Genomic DNA, 17,322 nt, shown 5'->3' on the forward strand with positions numbered 1-17,322 from the left:
CACACACATACATTATAGTTGTATTGATTTTTTTTGGGGGGATGTTGTTGACAGTGAAATTAATACCAGCATATTAATTGTGTTCTTTTATCAAATGCGCCTATGTCATGCTTGCTATGTTTATGATGAGGTTTTCGTAATTGGTGCCACTATAAATCTTTCTCTCTTTACAGTACCAGTGCAGGAAAAAATGTGGACGAAAGAACATTGGCTGTAGAAATGATCATATGTGTCAGAAATTATGTTATGAAGACTGTTCTCCCTGTATTGTTAATGTAAAACAGAAACTTGCTTGCAATCATTTAGTGGAGATTCCATGCAAACAAGACCCGAAAGAAGTGAAATGTCAGATGAATTGTACGAAAAAGCTACCATGTGGACATCCATGCAAAATGCGTTGTGGTGAACCCTGTGGGAACTGTCAAGTGGAGGTTTGTAATATTTTGTTTACACGTATTTTTATTTGAGTTACATGTAAGATGAATATGCAGTTTGATGGCATTCACATTTCGTTTCTCAAACAAGAGAGGGAAGGACAGTGCCACCTTACACAATTTGTTCATTTCTGCACTTTTCCATTCTTGTTGTATTGCAGAACGTGTTTTGTAATAGTTGAAAGAAGTATGATGTACAAAATGGCTTTTGGTGTTAGCCAGTATCTGTTGTAAACATTTTCCTCGCTATGTTTCATATAATCTCTGCTTGTAAACGTATTGTGCTGTTCCAGCCCTGTGAAAAATTCTTCAATATTTTATAAGTTAACTGATACAACAAGGCAAAGACACAACAGTTCTATAACTGTAAGGGTCATCAAACATGTGAAAGTCAAATGTTATCTGAAAGAAAGAAAACTATTGTTCTCAATCTTTTTGCAGTTAACTAGTGACAAAAGTTTAGTAAGTAAAATCTATCATAGGATAGGTTTGTAGGACAACACAGTTGATGTCATACATGTGTCATTTTCTAGTTGTGCTCAGTTGAGTAAAAGTGTGTTTACTTCTTTGAAAAATAAAGGCAGACTTTAAGCTGTGTTCTTTATCTAAGTATGCACAGACATGTACATAATCTATGCTGGCAAGCAATGACATAGAAAGATCTTTGTTGTACTTGACAGCTTTGATAAAAGACACTTTTATTTTTTATGTGTCTCATTAAAAAGCTGTCAAAATTTGTTTTGTACTTTAATGAGTATAGCAGTTTGTCATGATGTGACCGACTTCAAAGTGGTCTAACCACATGCACATTATTCTGAAATACATTACATAGCTTGTTAGTGTTGTGAAAGCATGGGGGCTAGTGTCTGGTTTATTTTTCAGCCTGAAACTTGACAAAAGATGAAAAGAGAGAATGAAAATGTGGCTACACGGTCTAATGATAAACATTGACTAGAGCCCAGATTCTGATGTAATACCAACACACTAAATGCGTACACATTTATGTCATGAAAATGGGTAAATACAGTAAAACCTCATTTTTATGTTCCCACATTTAAGATTTTCCCTCTTTTTACATTAAATTTTCTCAGTCCCAACATTATTCTCTCAGTACAGTGCTTTCCCATAATTAACAATTCCATATTACAACATTTCCTGCATTTTAAGTTTTCTTCAAGATTGTCATGTGCTTTAACAACGCAAAGTTATTGATCATGTAATATAACATTAGCGCAGTAAGCAGGATTTTCATGCAAACTATGTTGAGTCACTATGATCATAGCTAACAATAGTGACTGTAGCAACCTTCTTTCTGCTTATTGCATTGTAATACAACAGCTTTAATTTAATTTCACAATCATTTAAACAAATAAACACCACTTTTCCCTCCCAGGGAACACCGCCTTATCGTAAGCACCTTCAGTGGCGGGCAGGAGGGTTTGCGTGCTCCGATGAAGCTGAGAGCTGTGCCAGCGGTATCGTAGCTACTGGTAGGGTCACCCAAGCCAGATTGGTCTGGACGGAGGAGACAGACGAAATGTGTCCTGCAACATAGGGTGGGGGGCCTCTATAGGTATAGGGAAGCCAACCATCCTAGGGGAATGAACCCTAAAAAAATCCAGGTCTTCCAAGATGGGGGTTGGGTGTGAGGCTAACAACCTCACCCGAGGAAAGAAAGCTTGTTACGGAACCTAAGGACAAAGAAAGCCAGATGGATTTAACAGATAAACGGCCTTGGTAACAGAAACGGCACATGAACTGGTATTTAGTGGCATGGATAAGGGGCAGATCAAGGACCAGATGGCTAGACAACGTGGAGTAGGACTTGAGAAGGATGGGAGTGAGAAGATGTAGAGGCAAGGCAGCCAGCAGAGAAGAGTGGGCAGAGGTTGTCCGGGACTCCAAGGCCCTTCAAGGCCTGTAGCATCAAGGAGTAACAATAGTAGTAGTAGTAGTAGTAGTAGTAGTAGTAAACACCACTTCTGACAACGGCTGTCTCTCTAATGGGCTTTCACGAATCGTTACTTCCGCATGAAATGTGCTAATCCGCACTAGGTGCTTAGTCTTAGGTTGTTATGAACTAATGTCAGACATGAACATTCCTCCTCAAGATACTCCATAACATGATGACAATTACTGCCCTCTTTTTCACCCAGCATGTCCTTGAACCAAGTTACCCCTTCATCGGCAACAAGCTGTAGGTTTCTTGCCTGTTGTTAGTTTATGAGGACTGCCAACGTTAGTGCTTTAACCAAAATTGTGTCGCAGGTTTTATTTACCACAGGTTTACAATGATCACCAATAATAAGTCTTACATTAAAAAATGAATATCTTTTTAATGTGGTTCCATGGAAGCCTTTTGCTTCTGTGTTTTATTTATACCATTGGACATGATCGGGACAAAGAGGAAAAGCTGCCTGTTCGTTTGTATGTGTCAGCACTCAGCCACTGATTTTTGATTATTTGATTATTATGAAGGCAGTGGACTGCTAACACACAAATGCAAATTTACTTCTTCATTTCGATCATGTCCACTGGTGTAAAAGAAACACAGAAGTAAAAGTCTTTCGTAAAACCACATTAAAAAGATAGTCATGTTCTAATACGAGACTTATTATTGATGAGTGCTATAAAATTATGGCACATAAAACTTGTAACACAATATTGGTTAAAAAACTAAAGTTGGCAGTCTTCGTAAACAGAGAACAACAGGCACAAAATGTACAGCTTTTTACCGACAAGAATGTCACTCCATTACATCTAGTAACTGACCCACTGAGAATTCTTTGTGCCTCTAAAGCAGGCAATCATTCTGGTGACCCTAAAAAGAAGGCTGAAAACCTGTAAAATGTACAAAGAACACCCTCACCAATTGATTTTGAGAAACAGCACATTCCATTGTTAAATTAAATTGGTGAACATTACAATACACGTAATGAGCATTAGGATCCACTGTTCTAATTTTTGCCTACACACCAATATTACAGCAACTAATTACAGCTTCACTATTGTATATTTGTGCGTTAATATTGCCTGTTGTATCTTTGAACAAAATATCTATAACATTCAATATGTATGTTGTTAGAGCAGTAGCACTATACACTTCAGGATCAAAAAATCTCCAAAACCCTGGTAGACTACTCTTTTAATAGCACAAGACTAATACTATGTCTTTCCTGAAATATCTGTTGACTCATCCACTATCATAGCAGAAAACTCGATGTGCTTCATTTCTTCCAAAATAAATTCATGGAAAGTTTCCAACATATAGTCCAGTAGCTGTTTTGGATGGATTTTGATACATTGGTAAGAAAATTATCATACGATACATGTTCTTGCCTGCACTGTCAATATCAGAAATTAAAACTATTAAACCCAAAAAGACACCAGGATTTTTCAATGTTTCTGTCTTGTCACGCCCTCTCAAAGTCTTTTTGGAAGCACCACAGAATTTTATACAGTCAATAATTCTAGAGAGCATGTACTTGTTTTATTTGTACTTGCTGATTGTGTTTCACTATGTTGTTATGATAGGTGCGACAACGTTGTTGCGATATTAGCCTTACGCAATGCTCTAAGATCAAGCGAGTCGTTTCTGTGTTTGATTTCTCATGTGTTTTCTTATTAATGTATTAATATCTCCTGGATCTTTTCACCTCCCCTGTACACCACACATAGCAAAGAAGTGCATTGAGAAAATCAGACCTGCAGATTCAACTGTTTCGTACACTTGTCACAATAAATTTACTTGTATGCTTTATTTATTTTTTAATTTTTAACGCCATGTGTAGCCATTTGTCATACAAGGGTAGTAATCGTAACAAAATGGAATAGATTAATTATACATATATGAATTGAATTGTTGAAATATATTGCATCTGCATCAATAACATCTGATTCTAAGATGACTGCACTGCTTTGTTATTTGTGTGAACATCACTATGCATACATTGATATTGATCATCATGGTGCGGTTGTGGCAAAAATGATTATCAAAGTACAAAGCTAAAAGACGTAGAAAGATATGATAAATATGTTCAGTAAACTAGGTAAAAAAGTAGTAGTGTCATATTTCAATGAGGAACTTGAAACTTCTAGCAGAGGGCAGCAGCATGAATAGGAGTTATGGCTCAAGTTTAAAAGAATAGTTGACCATGCACATATATGTACACAGTTGAATAGTTCATAATGGGAGGCATCCTTCATGGTATATAGACACTATAAACAAACTTCTAAAGAAACAGAGACTACTGCATAATAGGTGTAACACAAAGCATAAGATTGTAGGTAGAGAGCTGCTGAATGAGACATTTTTGGCTGTCAAGAGGGAAATGCGTGAAGCCTCCAGTGAGTACTGTAGCCTGTTAGTAGCTGCAAAGTTAGTGTCCAGTCCCTACTGAATTAGACAGGAGCTGACAGTGAGGGTAGCAAAGCAGAAGCTGAAATGCTTAACTCTTGTTTTCAGAAGTTCCTTTACAGGGGAAAACCCACTAAATTGCCCCAAATTAATCCTCATACCACAGAAAGGTGAGTGACTTGAGTATTAGTGTCAGTAGTGTTGAGGAACAGCTGAAATCATTAAAATTGAACAAAGCTATAGGGCTTGATTGAATCCCCATCAGATTCTATATTTAATTTGTGGCCGAGTTAGCCCCTTTACTAACTATATCGTAGATCCCTTAAAAAAACCATGTCCAGTAGTTGGAAGAAAGTATAGATAGCACCCAGCTACAAGGAGGATAGAAGAAGCGATCCACTAAACTACAATCCAATATCTTTGACGCTGATTTGTTATAGAATCTTACAACATACTCTGAGCTCAAACATAATGAGGTATCTTGAACACAATACGTCAATAACTCACACTTTTATCATATGAAATACTGAAAGCTTTCGATCAAGGCAGTCAGGTACATGCAGTATTTCATGGTTTCCAAGAAAAATTTGACTCGGTACCACACCTACACTTATTGTAAAAAGTACAGTCGTATGGGGTATCAAGCGATATTTGTGATTGGATTCAGGGCTTTTTGTTGTGGAGCAAACATGGATGGAGACTCATCATCAGATGTAGAAGTAACTTCAGGTGTGCCCGAGGGAAGTGTGTTGCGAGACTTGCTGTTCGTGTTGTTTATTAATGACCTTGCAGACAATCTTAATAGTAAAGTCAGGCATTCTGCACATGATGCAGTTATCTGTAATGAAGTACTATCTGAGAGAAGTTGCATAAATATTCAGTCATATCTTGATAAGATTTCTGAGTGGTGCATAGATTGGGATCGTGATTTAAAGTTCAGTAATATAAAATTGTGCACTTCACAAAACGACAGAAGCGTAGTATCCTGTGACTATAGTATCAACAAGTCGTTAGAATCGGCCAACTCATACACATACCAGGGTGTAACACTTTGTATCGATATGAAATGGAATGATGACATATGCTCTGTTGTGGGTAAAGCAGGGTGTAGACTTCGGTTTATCATTAGAACACTGGGGAAGTGCAATCAGTCTACAAAGGAGATTGTTTACAGATCATTCATGTGACCCAATCTAGAACATAGCCCAAGTGTGTTGGACCCGTGCCAAATAGGACGTAACAGTGGATATTGAATGGATACAGAGAAGGGAAACACAAATAGTGTAGTATCATGTCAAGAGAATTTGATATTTCATTGTATTCTCTGTCTTATGACGCATGTGCGAAAGTTGTGCAAGTGTCAACGCAGTGGAATTTTTTAAATTTTGTTTAAACCTGGTAGTGGCCAAATGTTTACTTCGCATATGTTTTGAAATGTAATGCATAATTGTTTTTTATGTCTGATCTGGACAGACTAAAAAGCTATACATTGTTTTATGTGTTAAAAACTAAATGCTAAAAATGGACTGTTGTGCATTGTATCTCTGGCTTTGTTAGCCGATTTGGAAGTAGTAGGTTTTTTTTTTTTTTTTTTTTTTTTTTTTTTTTTTTTTTTTGGGGGGGGGGGGGTGTCGTTGTCTTCCTAGGGGGTAGGGGGAGTAGAGAGAGGTATATATTGTTGTATGAAAGGGATAGTCCGCCATTGCAATCAGAATTGTGACTTTATAGTTTGGTGTCTGTAAAGAAAAGGTGGAAGGATTAAAAATCATTGTAATTCGAAAGAGTTCATCTTGATGAATAAACAGTGAATATAATCATCACCAAAGACAACAAAACAGGAAAAGGTAATTCATTCTTTTAAAAACACGACACTTCACATTGGACATTATATATGCTTTAAGTTTTACCAGCAAGATTTACATCCTGTGGTGAATATAATTTCAAGCGCCTGCATCGAATTTATAACAACTTGGATGATAACCAGTGACGAGTGACACTCCCGTCTTTTCTCAAAAGCAACATTCAGTAGCCTGGACGTGCATTTAGTCTTGCTACAACAATTAAGGATCTGCTGCCCTTTTCATTCCCCTCCTGTTTTTATTTGAGATTATGCAGAACCATCAATACTAAATTGTCAATCGCCACAGCTGTGAAGTTACGCGATCGGCATCGCCGAGATTCAGAAGAATAATTCTTCCTCCAGTGAATCTCTATTGCTGTAGATACGAAAATAATAACAGTAATAATAATAATATTAATAATAATAATAATAGTAATAATAATAATAATAAACATCCAAAACACAGTGGTCACTTTTGTAGATTTTAAAAAGGCCTACGGCTCAATAGACAGGGTAGCACTCTGCAAGACGCTGGAAGAATTCAGCATTAACAGAAAGACAAAGGCAATCATTCGGGAAACATTAACTGACGCAGTCTCCAAGGTTAAATTTATGGGGGATATCTCGGAACCATTTGAAATCCAAACTGGAGTGCGACAGGGTGACGGACTTTCACCATTACTCTTTAATATCATTCTTGAAAAAATTATCAGGACATGGGGAAAAAGAAGTCAAAGGAATCCAAATTGGCATTAGAAAAGATAATAGATTCAATGGGAAGTGTTTAGCTTTTGCGGATGACCTTGCAGTCCTCACAAATAATAGAAGAGAAGCCACTAATGCCATAGAGAAGTTACACGAAATTTCACAAAGAACTGGCCTGCAAATCTCATAAGAGAAAACCCAGTACATAGAAAGAGTGCCACAAGACAAATTGTCTATTGTGACAACCCATGGGAAAATCGTACAAGTACCACATTTTAAGTACCTGGGAGAAATCATCCAGCCATCAGGGATCAACCTAAAGGCCAATGAGGAAAGAATAAAAAAACTACAGAAAGCATATAAACTCACGTGGAACTATAATAACAAAAAGTCCATATCCATTAACGCAAAATTGAGGCACTACAACACTGTTGTACTTCCGGAGGCACTGTAAGCATCCGAAACAACACAAATAGGTGGGCAAACTAAAATCAAAGAAATAGAGAAACAAGAAAGGAAAATTCTCAGGAAAATTTTTGGCCCGATACAAGAGCAAGGAATCTGGAAGAAGAGCCCAACATCAGAATTATATAAATACACAGACAAGTTTATGGATACAATAAGGAAAAGAAGAATGCAGTTCTACGGCCATATCCACAGGATGAATGAAGACAGAATTTCAGAGCGAATTCTTAAAGTCATCGACTCAGGCAGGGGAAAAACAAAATGGATAAAAGAAGTTGAAGAGGACCTCAGACAAGCACACATAACAGTAAATGATGCAGAAAATAGAACTGAATTCAGGAACACAATCAAAAAACAAATTTCACACCACAACACCGAAGAGACCAGGATGCAAATGTACAATGGAGCGAAAGAAACAACACAGTGAACACATGAAGAAAATTTGGGCTCAGAAGAAACATAAACAATCAGCATAAAGGAATCAAAGTTCAACGCTCTTTTAAATGGGAATAATCGATAATAATAATAATAATAATAATAATATTAATAATAATAAATAATAATAATATTTATGTATATTATATAATATTTACATTTATTATTATTATTATTATTATTATTATTATCTTTCCTTTTTCAGACGTTATGTCTGGTTAAAAATGGAAAGTGACGCGGACCTTGATTAAGCGTGACTTACTTTTAACTGTATGGTATATGTTACATTGCATTTAGGAACTTTCAGGTAATTGAACATGTATCAGTAATCACAGATTTCTGTAGTTGTATAGATACGTTTGGATGTAGTTGTATTGCGTTGATGTACTGTTGGATATTGTGTGGTATGACTCCTGTAGTTGATAGTATAATGAGTATAATGTCAGCTTTATCCTGATGCCCCATGTCCTTGACTTCCTCAGCCAGTTGGATGTATTTTTCAATTTTTTCTCCTGTTTTCTTCTGTATATTAGTTGTATTGGGTATGGATATTTCGATTAGTTGTGTTAATTCCTCCTTTTTGTTGGTGAGTATGATTTCAGGTTTGTTATGTGTTGTTGTTTTATCTGTTATAATGGTTCTGTTCCAGTATAATTTGTATTCATCATTCTCCAGTACATTTTGTGGTGCATACTTGTATGTGGGAATGTGTTGCTTTATTAGTTTATGTTGTATGGCATGTTGTTGATGTATTATTTTTGCTACATTGTCATGTCTTCTGGTGTATACTGTATTTGCTAGTATTGTACATCCACTTGTGATGTGATCTACTGTTTCTATTTGTTGTTTGCAAAGTCTGCATTTATCTGTTGCTGTATTGGGATCTTTAATAATATGCTTGCTGTAATATCTGGTGGTTGATCCTGTATTGCAATCATGAATCCTTCCGTCTCACTGTATATATTGCATTTTCTTAGCCATGTGTTGGATGATACGGGTGCTTGCCATGTAGTGTTTTCTTTTTCCAATTTACTTTCTTCGTATCTGTAGATGTTATGTGATCTAAAGGGTTGTAGAAGTGGTTATGAAATTGCGATGGTGTAGCCGATGTATTTATATGAGTGATTGCTTTGTGTATTTTGCTAGTTTCTGCTCCTTCTAGAAAGAGTTTTCTTAAATTGTCTACCTGTCCATAATGTAGGTTTTGTATGTTGATAAATCCCCTTCCTCCTTCCTTTCTGCTTAATGTGAATCTTTCTCTTGCTGAATGTATGTGATGTATTCTATATTTGTGGCATTGTGATTGTGTAAGTGTATTGAGTGCTTCTAGGTCTGTGTTACTCCATTTCACTACCCCAAATGAGTAGGTCAATATTGGTAGACCATAAGTATTTATAGCTTTTGTCTTGTTTCTTGCTGTCGGTTCTGTTTTGTTAGTCTTTGTCTATATTTTTCTATTAGTTCTTCTTTAATATTTGTATTATCTATTCCTATTTTTTGTCTGTATCCTAGATATTTATAGGCATCTGTTTTTTCCATCACTTCTATGCAGTCGCTGTGGTTATCCAATATGTAATCTTCTTGTTTAGTGTTTTCCCTTGTCTATGCTATTTTTCTTACATTTGTCTGTTCCAAAAGCCATATTTATATCATTACTGCATACTTCTGTTATCTTTAGTAATTGGTTGACTTGTTGATTTGTTGCTGCCGGTAGTTTTAGATCATCCATGTATAGCAAATGTGTGATTTTGTGTTGGTATGTTCCAGTAATATGATATCCATAATTTGTATTATTTAGCATGTTGGATTAGTTAGATGTGAGTGTGTTGAGGTGAACTTCTTTAGCCAGAAATTTGCTATTTTATCTTTTCCAGGGGCTTTCATTAATTGCTTGGGGGACTTCATGTTGCAAAATTATCACTTCAGGCATTTGTGGTATCATCTTGTATGTGTCTGTTTCTGCTTGTATCCACTGTGCATGCCTGTTATATTGTACCAGGTTTGACCATATGTTGCTCCAGAAGTGTTCCATGTCTGTTATGTTTGGTGGATTGTCTGTTTTAATGTGTGTGTTATCTATTGTCTGGTAGAATTTCTTTTGGTTTGTGTTGAATGTTTGATTTTGTTTCCTTCTATTTTCACTTTTTTTGTATCTCCTAAGTCGTTTGGCCAATGCTTGTAATTTCTGCTTCTTTTTGTCTGGATTCATTAGTTCTGTCCTGAACCAACTAATCGCACTACAAGGGGGTTAGCCCTATTAGTGGTTTGCTCTTTTCGTCGCATTTTACGTCTGGCAGAACGTACCGGAGGCCTATTCGTTTCCCGGGCCTCCACAGGTTTTATTATTATTTTCAGAGAATCTTCAATATTTTTGTTAGGAAAAGTCCTGCAGTTAACTTCACAAACATTCGTAATATTCTCTTTTTTTTTTATTTAATTTTTTTTTTTTATTTGCACTGTCACCCAGTACAGTATACATTCATTTAAGAGAGAATTAGTACTCTATTGCAATTAACTTGGGGGGGGGGGGGGGGGGGGGAGGAAAGTGAAAAGATAATAGGCACAGGTTTGTTTGGCCCATGAGAGAGTGTCACAGGGATGCTGAAGAAACTGATTATTCAGTTTCTTCAGCATCCCTGTGACTCTCTCATGGGTCAAACTCTTGAAGACAGACATAAACTATCCCAAGGAAGTCTACTGACCAAGTTTCAAGAACTGGCATTAAATAATGACTCTAGGAGTATGCTACAACCTCCTAGACATCACTCTTATAAGGACCATGAGGACAAGACTAGAATAATTACAGTACACGCAGAAGCATTCAAGCGCCCATTCTTCCCATGCTCCATACATGAACGGAATGGGAAGAAACCCTAATAACTGGTGCAATAGAATGTATCCTTTTCCATGCACTTCCCAGTGGTTTGTAGAGTATGGATGTGGTTATAAATGTCTTAAAGAGTTACAGTAGGTTGGATTTGAATATTGCTGAGCGGTCTAAGGCGCTGCAGTCATGGACTGAACGGATGGTCCCGGCGAAGGTTCAAGTCCTCCCTCAGGCATGGGTGTGTGTGTGTGTGTGTGTGTCCTTAGGACAATTTAGGTTAAGTAGTGTGTTAGCTTAGGGACTGATGACCTTAGCAGTTAAGTCCCATAAGATTTCACACACATTTATATTTTTCTAATAGCCCTCTGAGACAGTAGCGTAATTTTATGTAGCATAAAAACCAGAGAAGGGCAACACAAATAGGCACAGGTTTGTTTGACCCATGAGAGAATGTCACAGGGGAAACATTACATGTGGAAACATGTAATATAGTGAAATATGTAATTATAAAATCAAATATCATCAAATGCATCATCACTGGGAACATGATTTGTGAACATCTTCAGTTTCACTCGTCGGGAATCAATGAAAACCACTCTCTACTTTCCCACATTTGTATAGGAAATATTCCATCCAGTTTTGTATCTCAAAAGTTTATAGATTAAGGGTCAGAACCTTTTCAGTTAATGAATATTAAATTTTTCTTGAATGGCAGTTTATGAAATGTGCTGTATAATTGACAGGTCCAGAAGAAAATTAAAAAATGTGGGCATTTTGTTATGGAGAAGTGTTCACTTGCTCCAAAACCCAATAAATGTAAAAGCCCTTGTGAGAGACAGCTTCCATGTGGCCATAGGTGTACTAGAATGTGTGGGCAGAGCTGTACAACCACATGTAATGTAAGGGTTCAGAGGACTGAACCAGGAGCTTGTGGACATAAGCTAACTGTTCCATGTCACATGAATAAACCAGGTAAATCGTGTTCTTTGAGTATTACTTTTATAATTTTTGATATCTGATCCTTCCCTGTGTCTTCTGGAGTATTATTTAGAGAATAACATTAACAAATTCTTTTTAGCCACTACATCAAAAGGTACACTATAAAAATTCATTCCTAGAGTTGTCTGTACTTCACTGTTTCCCTTACTTAATTTTTTTTCTGCGAACTTTTGATCTATCAGTTAACAAACTTTGTGCATGGATATGTAAAATAAAATGAAACTGGAGAGTTTTCATTTTAAATTGGATATTGTCACTCGTGAACTGCTCGTTATTAGAAACATTTGGGGCCACAGGGGTCATTTCTTGTGGCTTTAGGCAATGCATATTGTGTTTATAGAATGTGTAAAATTTCTAAACTCTGTACAAATTATTGTTCTATATTTTAAACTACAGCTAAAACACAAAAGAAACTGGTGCTGTACAATGTTATGTGTGTTCTGTGAGACATATAAAAAATAATGGAAGTTCATGATCAAAATATTTAGACAATTGTTGTTTTGTACATGCAGTTGGAAGTAACCATATTGAAAACAGTACGTTTCTAACTGAAGTTGTCCACAGTCTAATGAAAGAGAATAGACTGTTTCTTGACAGGACCATGAAAATTCAAAGTGAATGAGAAGAGCTAAGAATATCAAGAAAATTGGAAAGCATTTTGAAAACAAAGAAAATGTGATTGCAGTATGACACATGGAAGTAATCATATCAAAGTAAAAGTTAGTTTTTATGAGACAGCATTGAAGTTGGGTGGATCCCTCACTAACAATAACATATAGCACAGAAATGGTGGGAGAAGCCACAAAACAAGCACTAGAAGAAAGAAGATACAGTAATTCTGCAAGTCCCAGATGCATTCTATTTATAGTCTAGTTTCTAATATTGTCAACCTCGACAAAGATTCTGTGTCAGAGTGATGATAAAATGCTGTCTGGTTGTCAAATTTGGGATATTGTTCTAACAATAAAGTATCAAAATTGAGGCAAGCCTGTTAAGATTATGTACAAGTAAGAGCTTAGATGAATCAAGTGGTGTTCAGTTTAAGTAACACTTTTAACAAATTTACAAAAAAATAACTTGCATGTGATCACTAAAAGTTCTAATGACTTTGCCCAAAACATAGGCTCAACAACTATTATGTTTCTGAGAACAACTCTTAAACAATGAACATTCATCAATCAAATTGTCCTTGATGGTCCCTACAGAAATAGTTAATAATTAAAGATATATATCATTGTTCTGAGCATTCTTACAGTTGTCACGTGCAACACAAGTTAATAATCTTTGTACAGAAAAACATTTTCAGTACCAAACAGTGTGGATTTCAAAAAGAACTGTCAACTGTATAGCGTATATCTATAATGACAGATGATATATTAAAGGCACTACTGCAGAAATTGATTTTATACGACAAATTAAAAATGGGATTCACACCTGGGTACCTCCCTTTTGCAAATGATGCCCAGCTAACTACACAATATGACACCCACTCATGGACAAAATGCAAGCCTTATCTTGTCTTGTAAGAAATCATCATCATCGTCATCTTGGACAGTTTCCAGCCTCTGGCCGGGTCTCTATGGAACATAGGCTTCTCCGTCGTCTTCTGTCTTGCCACCATCTCTGTGTCTTCACCTTGGTTCAGTCTTCTCCTTTCTTTTGGACGCATTTCTCTACTCCTTTCAGCTGTCTGTCTCTCGGTCTTCCTCTTGGTCTCTTTCTTTCCAGTTTAATCCCGTGTATCTACCTGGGTATTCTCTTCTCCATTCTCTTAACATGTCCATACCATCTCAGCCTTGATTTCTTTATCTCCTCCTGTAATGGTTCCAAATTCATTAACTCCCTGATCCTCTAATTTCTTAAATATTGTTTCTCAAGAATTTCATCTCACTAACTTGTAATTTGCTTTTCTCTCTTCCTTTCAGAACCCAGGTTTCTGAAACATATGTCAGGATCAGGACATAGTATGACTGGTATATAACCTTTTTACTGATTTGGGGTACATTCTTGCTCCTTATCAGGCTTCTGACACTCTTCCAAAATGCTTCTGATTTTCTCCCCTGCTCTTTTATGTCTCTGTCGTTTTTTCCATCTTCCTGTATCAGGCTTCCTAGGTACTTGACACTCTCCACTCTTTTCAGTCGTCCCCCCCCACCTCCCCCCCCCCCCCACCCCATTGTTACTCCAGTTGTTCCTCTCTCCTTCTTTCTTGTTATAATCATCTCAATATTACTTATACTAAATTTCATCCCATATTCTTGTACTGTTTGTTCCCATAAGTCCAACTGCTCTTGTACTTAATCCTCCTTATTCCCCCAAATCATCGGATCATCTGCAAACACCATAGCTTTCATCTTCCTTTCACGAATTTCGTTTGCTACTGTACTCATTATATCATCCATCACTACAATGAAGAGTAATGGTGAAAGTGCACTTCCCTGCTCAAGCCATTTTTCTTTTCAATCCAAGCTGATCTCTCTCCTCCCGCTATCATACAGCTCACACTTACATGGTAGATCTGCTTTATCCTCCAAATAATCTGTTTTGATACTGCTCTGTTCTAAAGGGCTTTCCACAATTTGTTTCGATGTACGCTGTCATATGCTTTTTCAGTGTCCAGGAAGGTCATTAGTAGATCTGTTCCATACTCATAGTGCTGTTCCTGCAGTTGTCTTACAGCAAAAATTAGATCCACCATGGACCTTTCTGTTCTGAAGCCATGTTGCTCTTCTCTATTTCTTCCATCTAATTTTGCCCGAATTAGTGCTTCCAAAATTTTCTCAAAGATCTTTGCACAATGACTCGTCAATGTTATCCCCCGATAGTTCTTGCACTCTTTTCTATTTCCCTTCTGAAAGATCGGGCAGTTATTCCCTTCTTCCAGTCTTCTGGGATCATCTTCTGTCGCCACACAATTTACATTACTCGATATAGCCATTGTATCCCCACCTCTACTGCTGCGCTCACCATCTCTGCACTTAGCTCATCCAGACCTGGTGATTTCCCTCCCTTCATCTTGCCCAATGCCTCTTCCACTTTTCCCCATGTAAGGTCTTTTTCTGTTTGCTGTTCTTCTCTTCTTTTCTCCTCGGCTTGTTCCTCCTCATCCAGATCTCCATTCGGGTTCAGGAGTTCTTCAAAATACTCCTTCCACATATTCTTGAGTTCTTCCTTAATTCTCTATATCTTGTCCACTTTTGTTCACCATTCGAGCATAGTCTGTCATACTCTTCTCTTGTCTCTACTGTTCTCTTGTGGAACCATACCCTAAAGGCTCTATTCTTCTTCTGTACTATATCCCTTGTTTTATCATTCCACCAGGGTGTTTCTTTCCATCTTTTTTTATTGTGGTGTTACCTTAATGTCAATGATATTCCTATTCATCTTACTATCGTGCAAGAAGTAGTCGCCTATTGACTTTCTCTTTAAGTCTTGACTGTACCAAGTAATCTTGTGGCTCTCTCCTTTCCTGAACAAAGAGTTCCTAACCAGCAAGCTATTCCTTTGACAGAACTCTTCTTTCACCCTCCTAGTTTCAGCTGCCCCAATCCTCTGTTCCAATCACACTTTCGCAACCTTGTCTTTCTCTTCCAACGTGTGTTTAACCCTTTAACTGCTAACGTGCGCACCTTTGTTCCTGTCCCTGTGTGTCCTGAATGTGCTTTATGCCATTGCCCATCTCCCATGACTTCGATGAGGGGTTGGACTTGTGGGAGATCAGAAATCATCATCATTGGAAATATTTGGTTGTGATCCAATCATGAACCTGCTGCCCCCCCCCCCCCCCTTACCAACACACACACACACACACACACACACACACACACACACACACACACACACACACACTCTTGTGCCCCTACATTGTACTGGCTGGACACAACCAGCCAGCGCATTGTACTGGGCACCCTATTGATGACTCTTCGCTTCTGCTATCAGGAGAGTGGTCTCCTCTCCTCCTGATAATATGCTTTCTACCAAAACCATCTTACTTTATCTGAACTAAGGTGAATCATTAATCATAGGGCAAACACTTTAAAATTCAGGTTGTGATCCAATCCTGAACATGTTGCCTCTCCTATTCCACAATAATTCACCTTTTGTGTGATGCTATCTTGGTTCATGCATTCAAAATTAATAGTTAAGTCACAAAAAATTTCCAATAATGATTGCTGGAGATATTTTGTGACCTAACTAATAATTTTAAATGTGTGAACCAAGATAGCATCACAAGAAAGTTGAATTATTGTTCAATAGGAGAGGCAGCAGGTTCATGGTTGTGCCCCTACATTGTACTGGCTGGATGCAACCAGCCAGCGCTTTGTACTGGGCACGTGTGTGTGTGTGTGTGTGTGTGTGTGTGTGTGTGTCCTCTAGCTAGACAAAGGACTCACCTTAGTTCAGCTGCTTTTCCAGTATGCATGGTACTGGTGTGTTGCAGGGCTATTTTTTGGGCTAATGTAACATACTGGGTTGCTGCTCTGGTCTTCAATCATAAGACTGCTTTGATACAGCTCTCCATGTTAGTCTATCTTATGCAGGCTTTATCTAATAGCTAATATCATCTAATAGATAATAAAATACACTTTGAACACAAACTGAAGTAATATTTGCTTGACACCTCTTTCCATTCCGTGTAGTAATATCTCAGTGTGGGAACGCAGACCCCCCCCCCCCCCCTGCCCCCCCGCCCACACACACACACACACACACACACACACACACACACACAGAGAGAGAGAGAGAGAGAGAGAGAGAGAGAGAGAGAGAGAGAGAGAGAGAGAGCAACTCACTATATGTTAATTAAAGAAAATAGCTTATGACTGTTGTGTAGGTGACCAGTGTGTTGCCAAATTTTTCACTGAAAAAACTGCTTTGTTCCACAGCATAGGGAGAGGTTGCAGTTATGATCTGTGGAATATAAATACAACTAACTGGAAATACTTTCTCTTAAGATGAACAGTTTTTTTCTTTTTTTTCCCCAGAAATTGTAATGCTAGGAGAAGTTTCAGCATTTTGCAGTGAAGCATGCAATGCTCTTCTGGACTGTGGACATGTATGTTCTGGAACCTGTTCAGAATGCTTCCAAGGTCGGGTTCACCTGAGATGTACTAAAGAGTGCGAAAAAATTTTGATATGTGGACACAAGTAAGTTTTACAATTCCAAGTAAATTATATTGTTTTCATTGTTTCTGAAGTATGCATGTAGGAATTTTCATTTATACGGTCAAAAATCGGTTACCGTGATTTGAAGAAAACA

The 17,322-nt window shown here is 37.4% G+C and overlaps 1 protein-coding gene across 1 annotated transcript in view; it reads left to right on the forward strand.

The window, feature by feature from the left end:
* The window catches only part of LOC126484625 (NFX1-type zinc finger-containing protein 1-like), a 269,764-nt gene that overhangs the window by 140,211 nt on the left and 112,231 nt on the right, over positions 1–17,322 (forward strand). The window contains exons 9-11 of the mRNA XM_050108209.1: positions 174–431; positions 11,807–12,035; positions 17,048–17,210. Of these exons, the coding sequence (XP_049964166.1) occupies positions 174–431; positions 11,807–12,035; positions 17,048–17,210 (650 nt within the window). The remainder of the gene's footprint in view (positions 1–173; positions 432–11,806; positions 12,036–17,047; positions 17,211–17,322) is intronic.

This window comes from Schistocerca serialis, chromosome 6 (genome assembly GCF_023864345.2).
Source record: "Schistocerca serialis cubense isolate TAMUIC-IGC-003099 chromosome 6, iqSchSeri2.2, whole genome shotgun sequence".
Lineage (NCBI taxonomy): Eukaryota > Metazoa > Arthropoda > Insecta > Orthoptera > Acrididae > Schistocerca > Schistocerca serialis.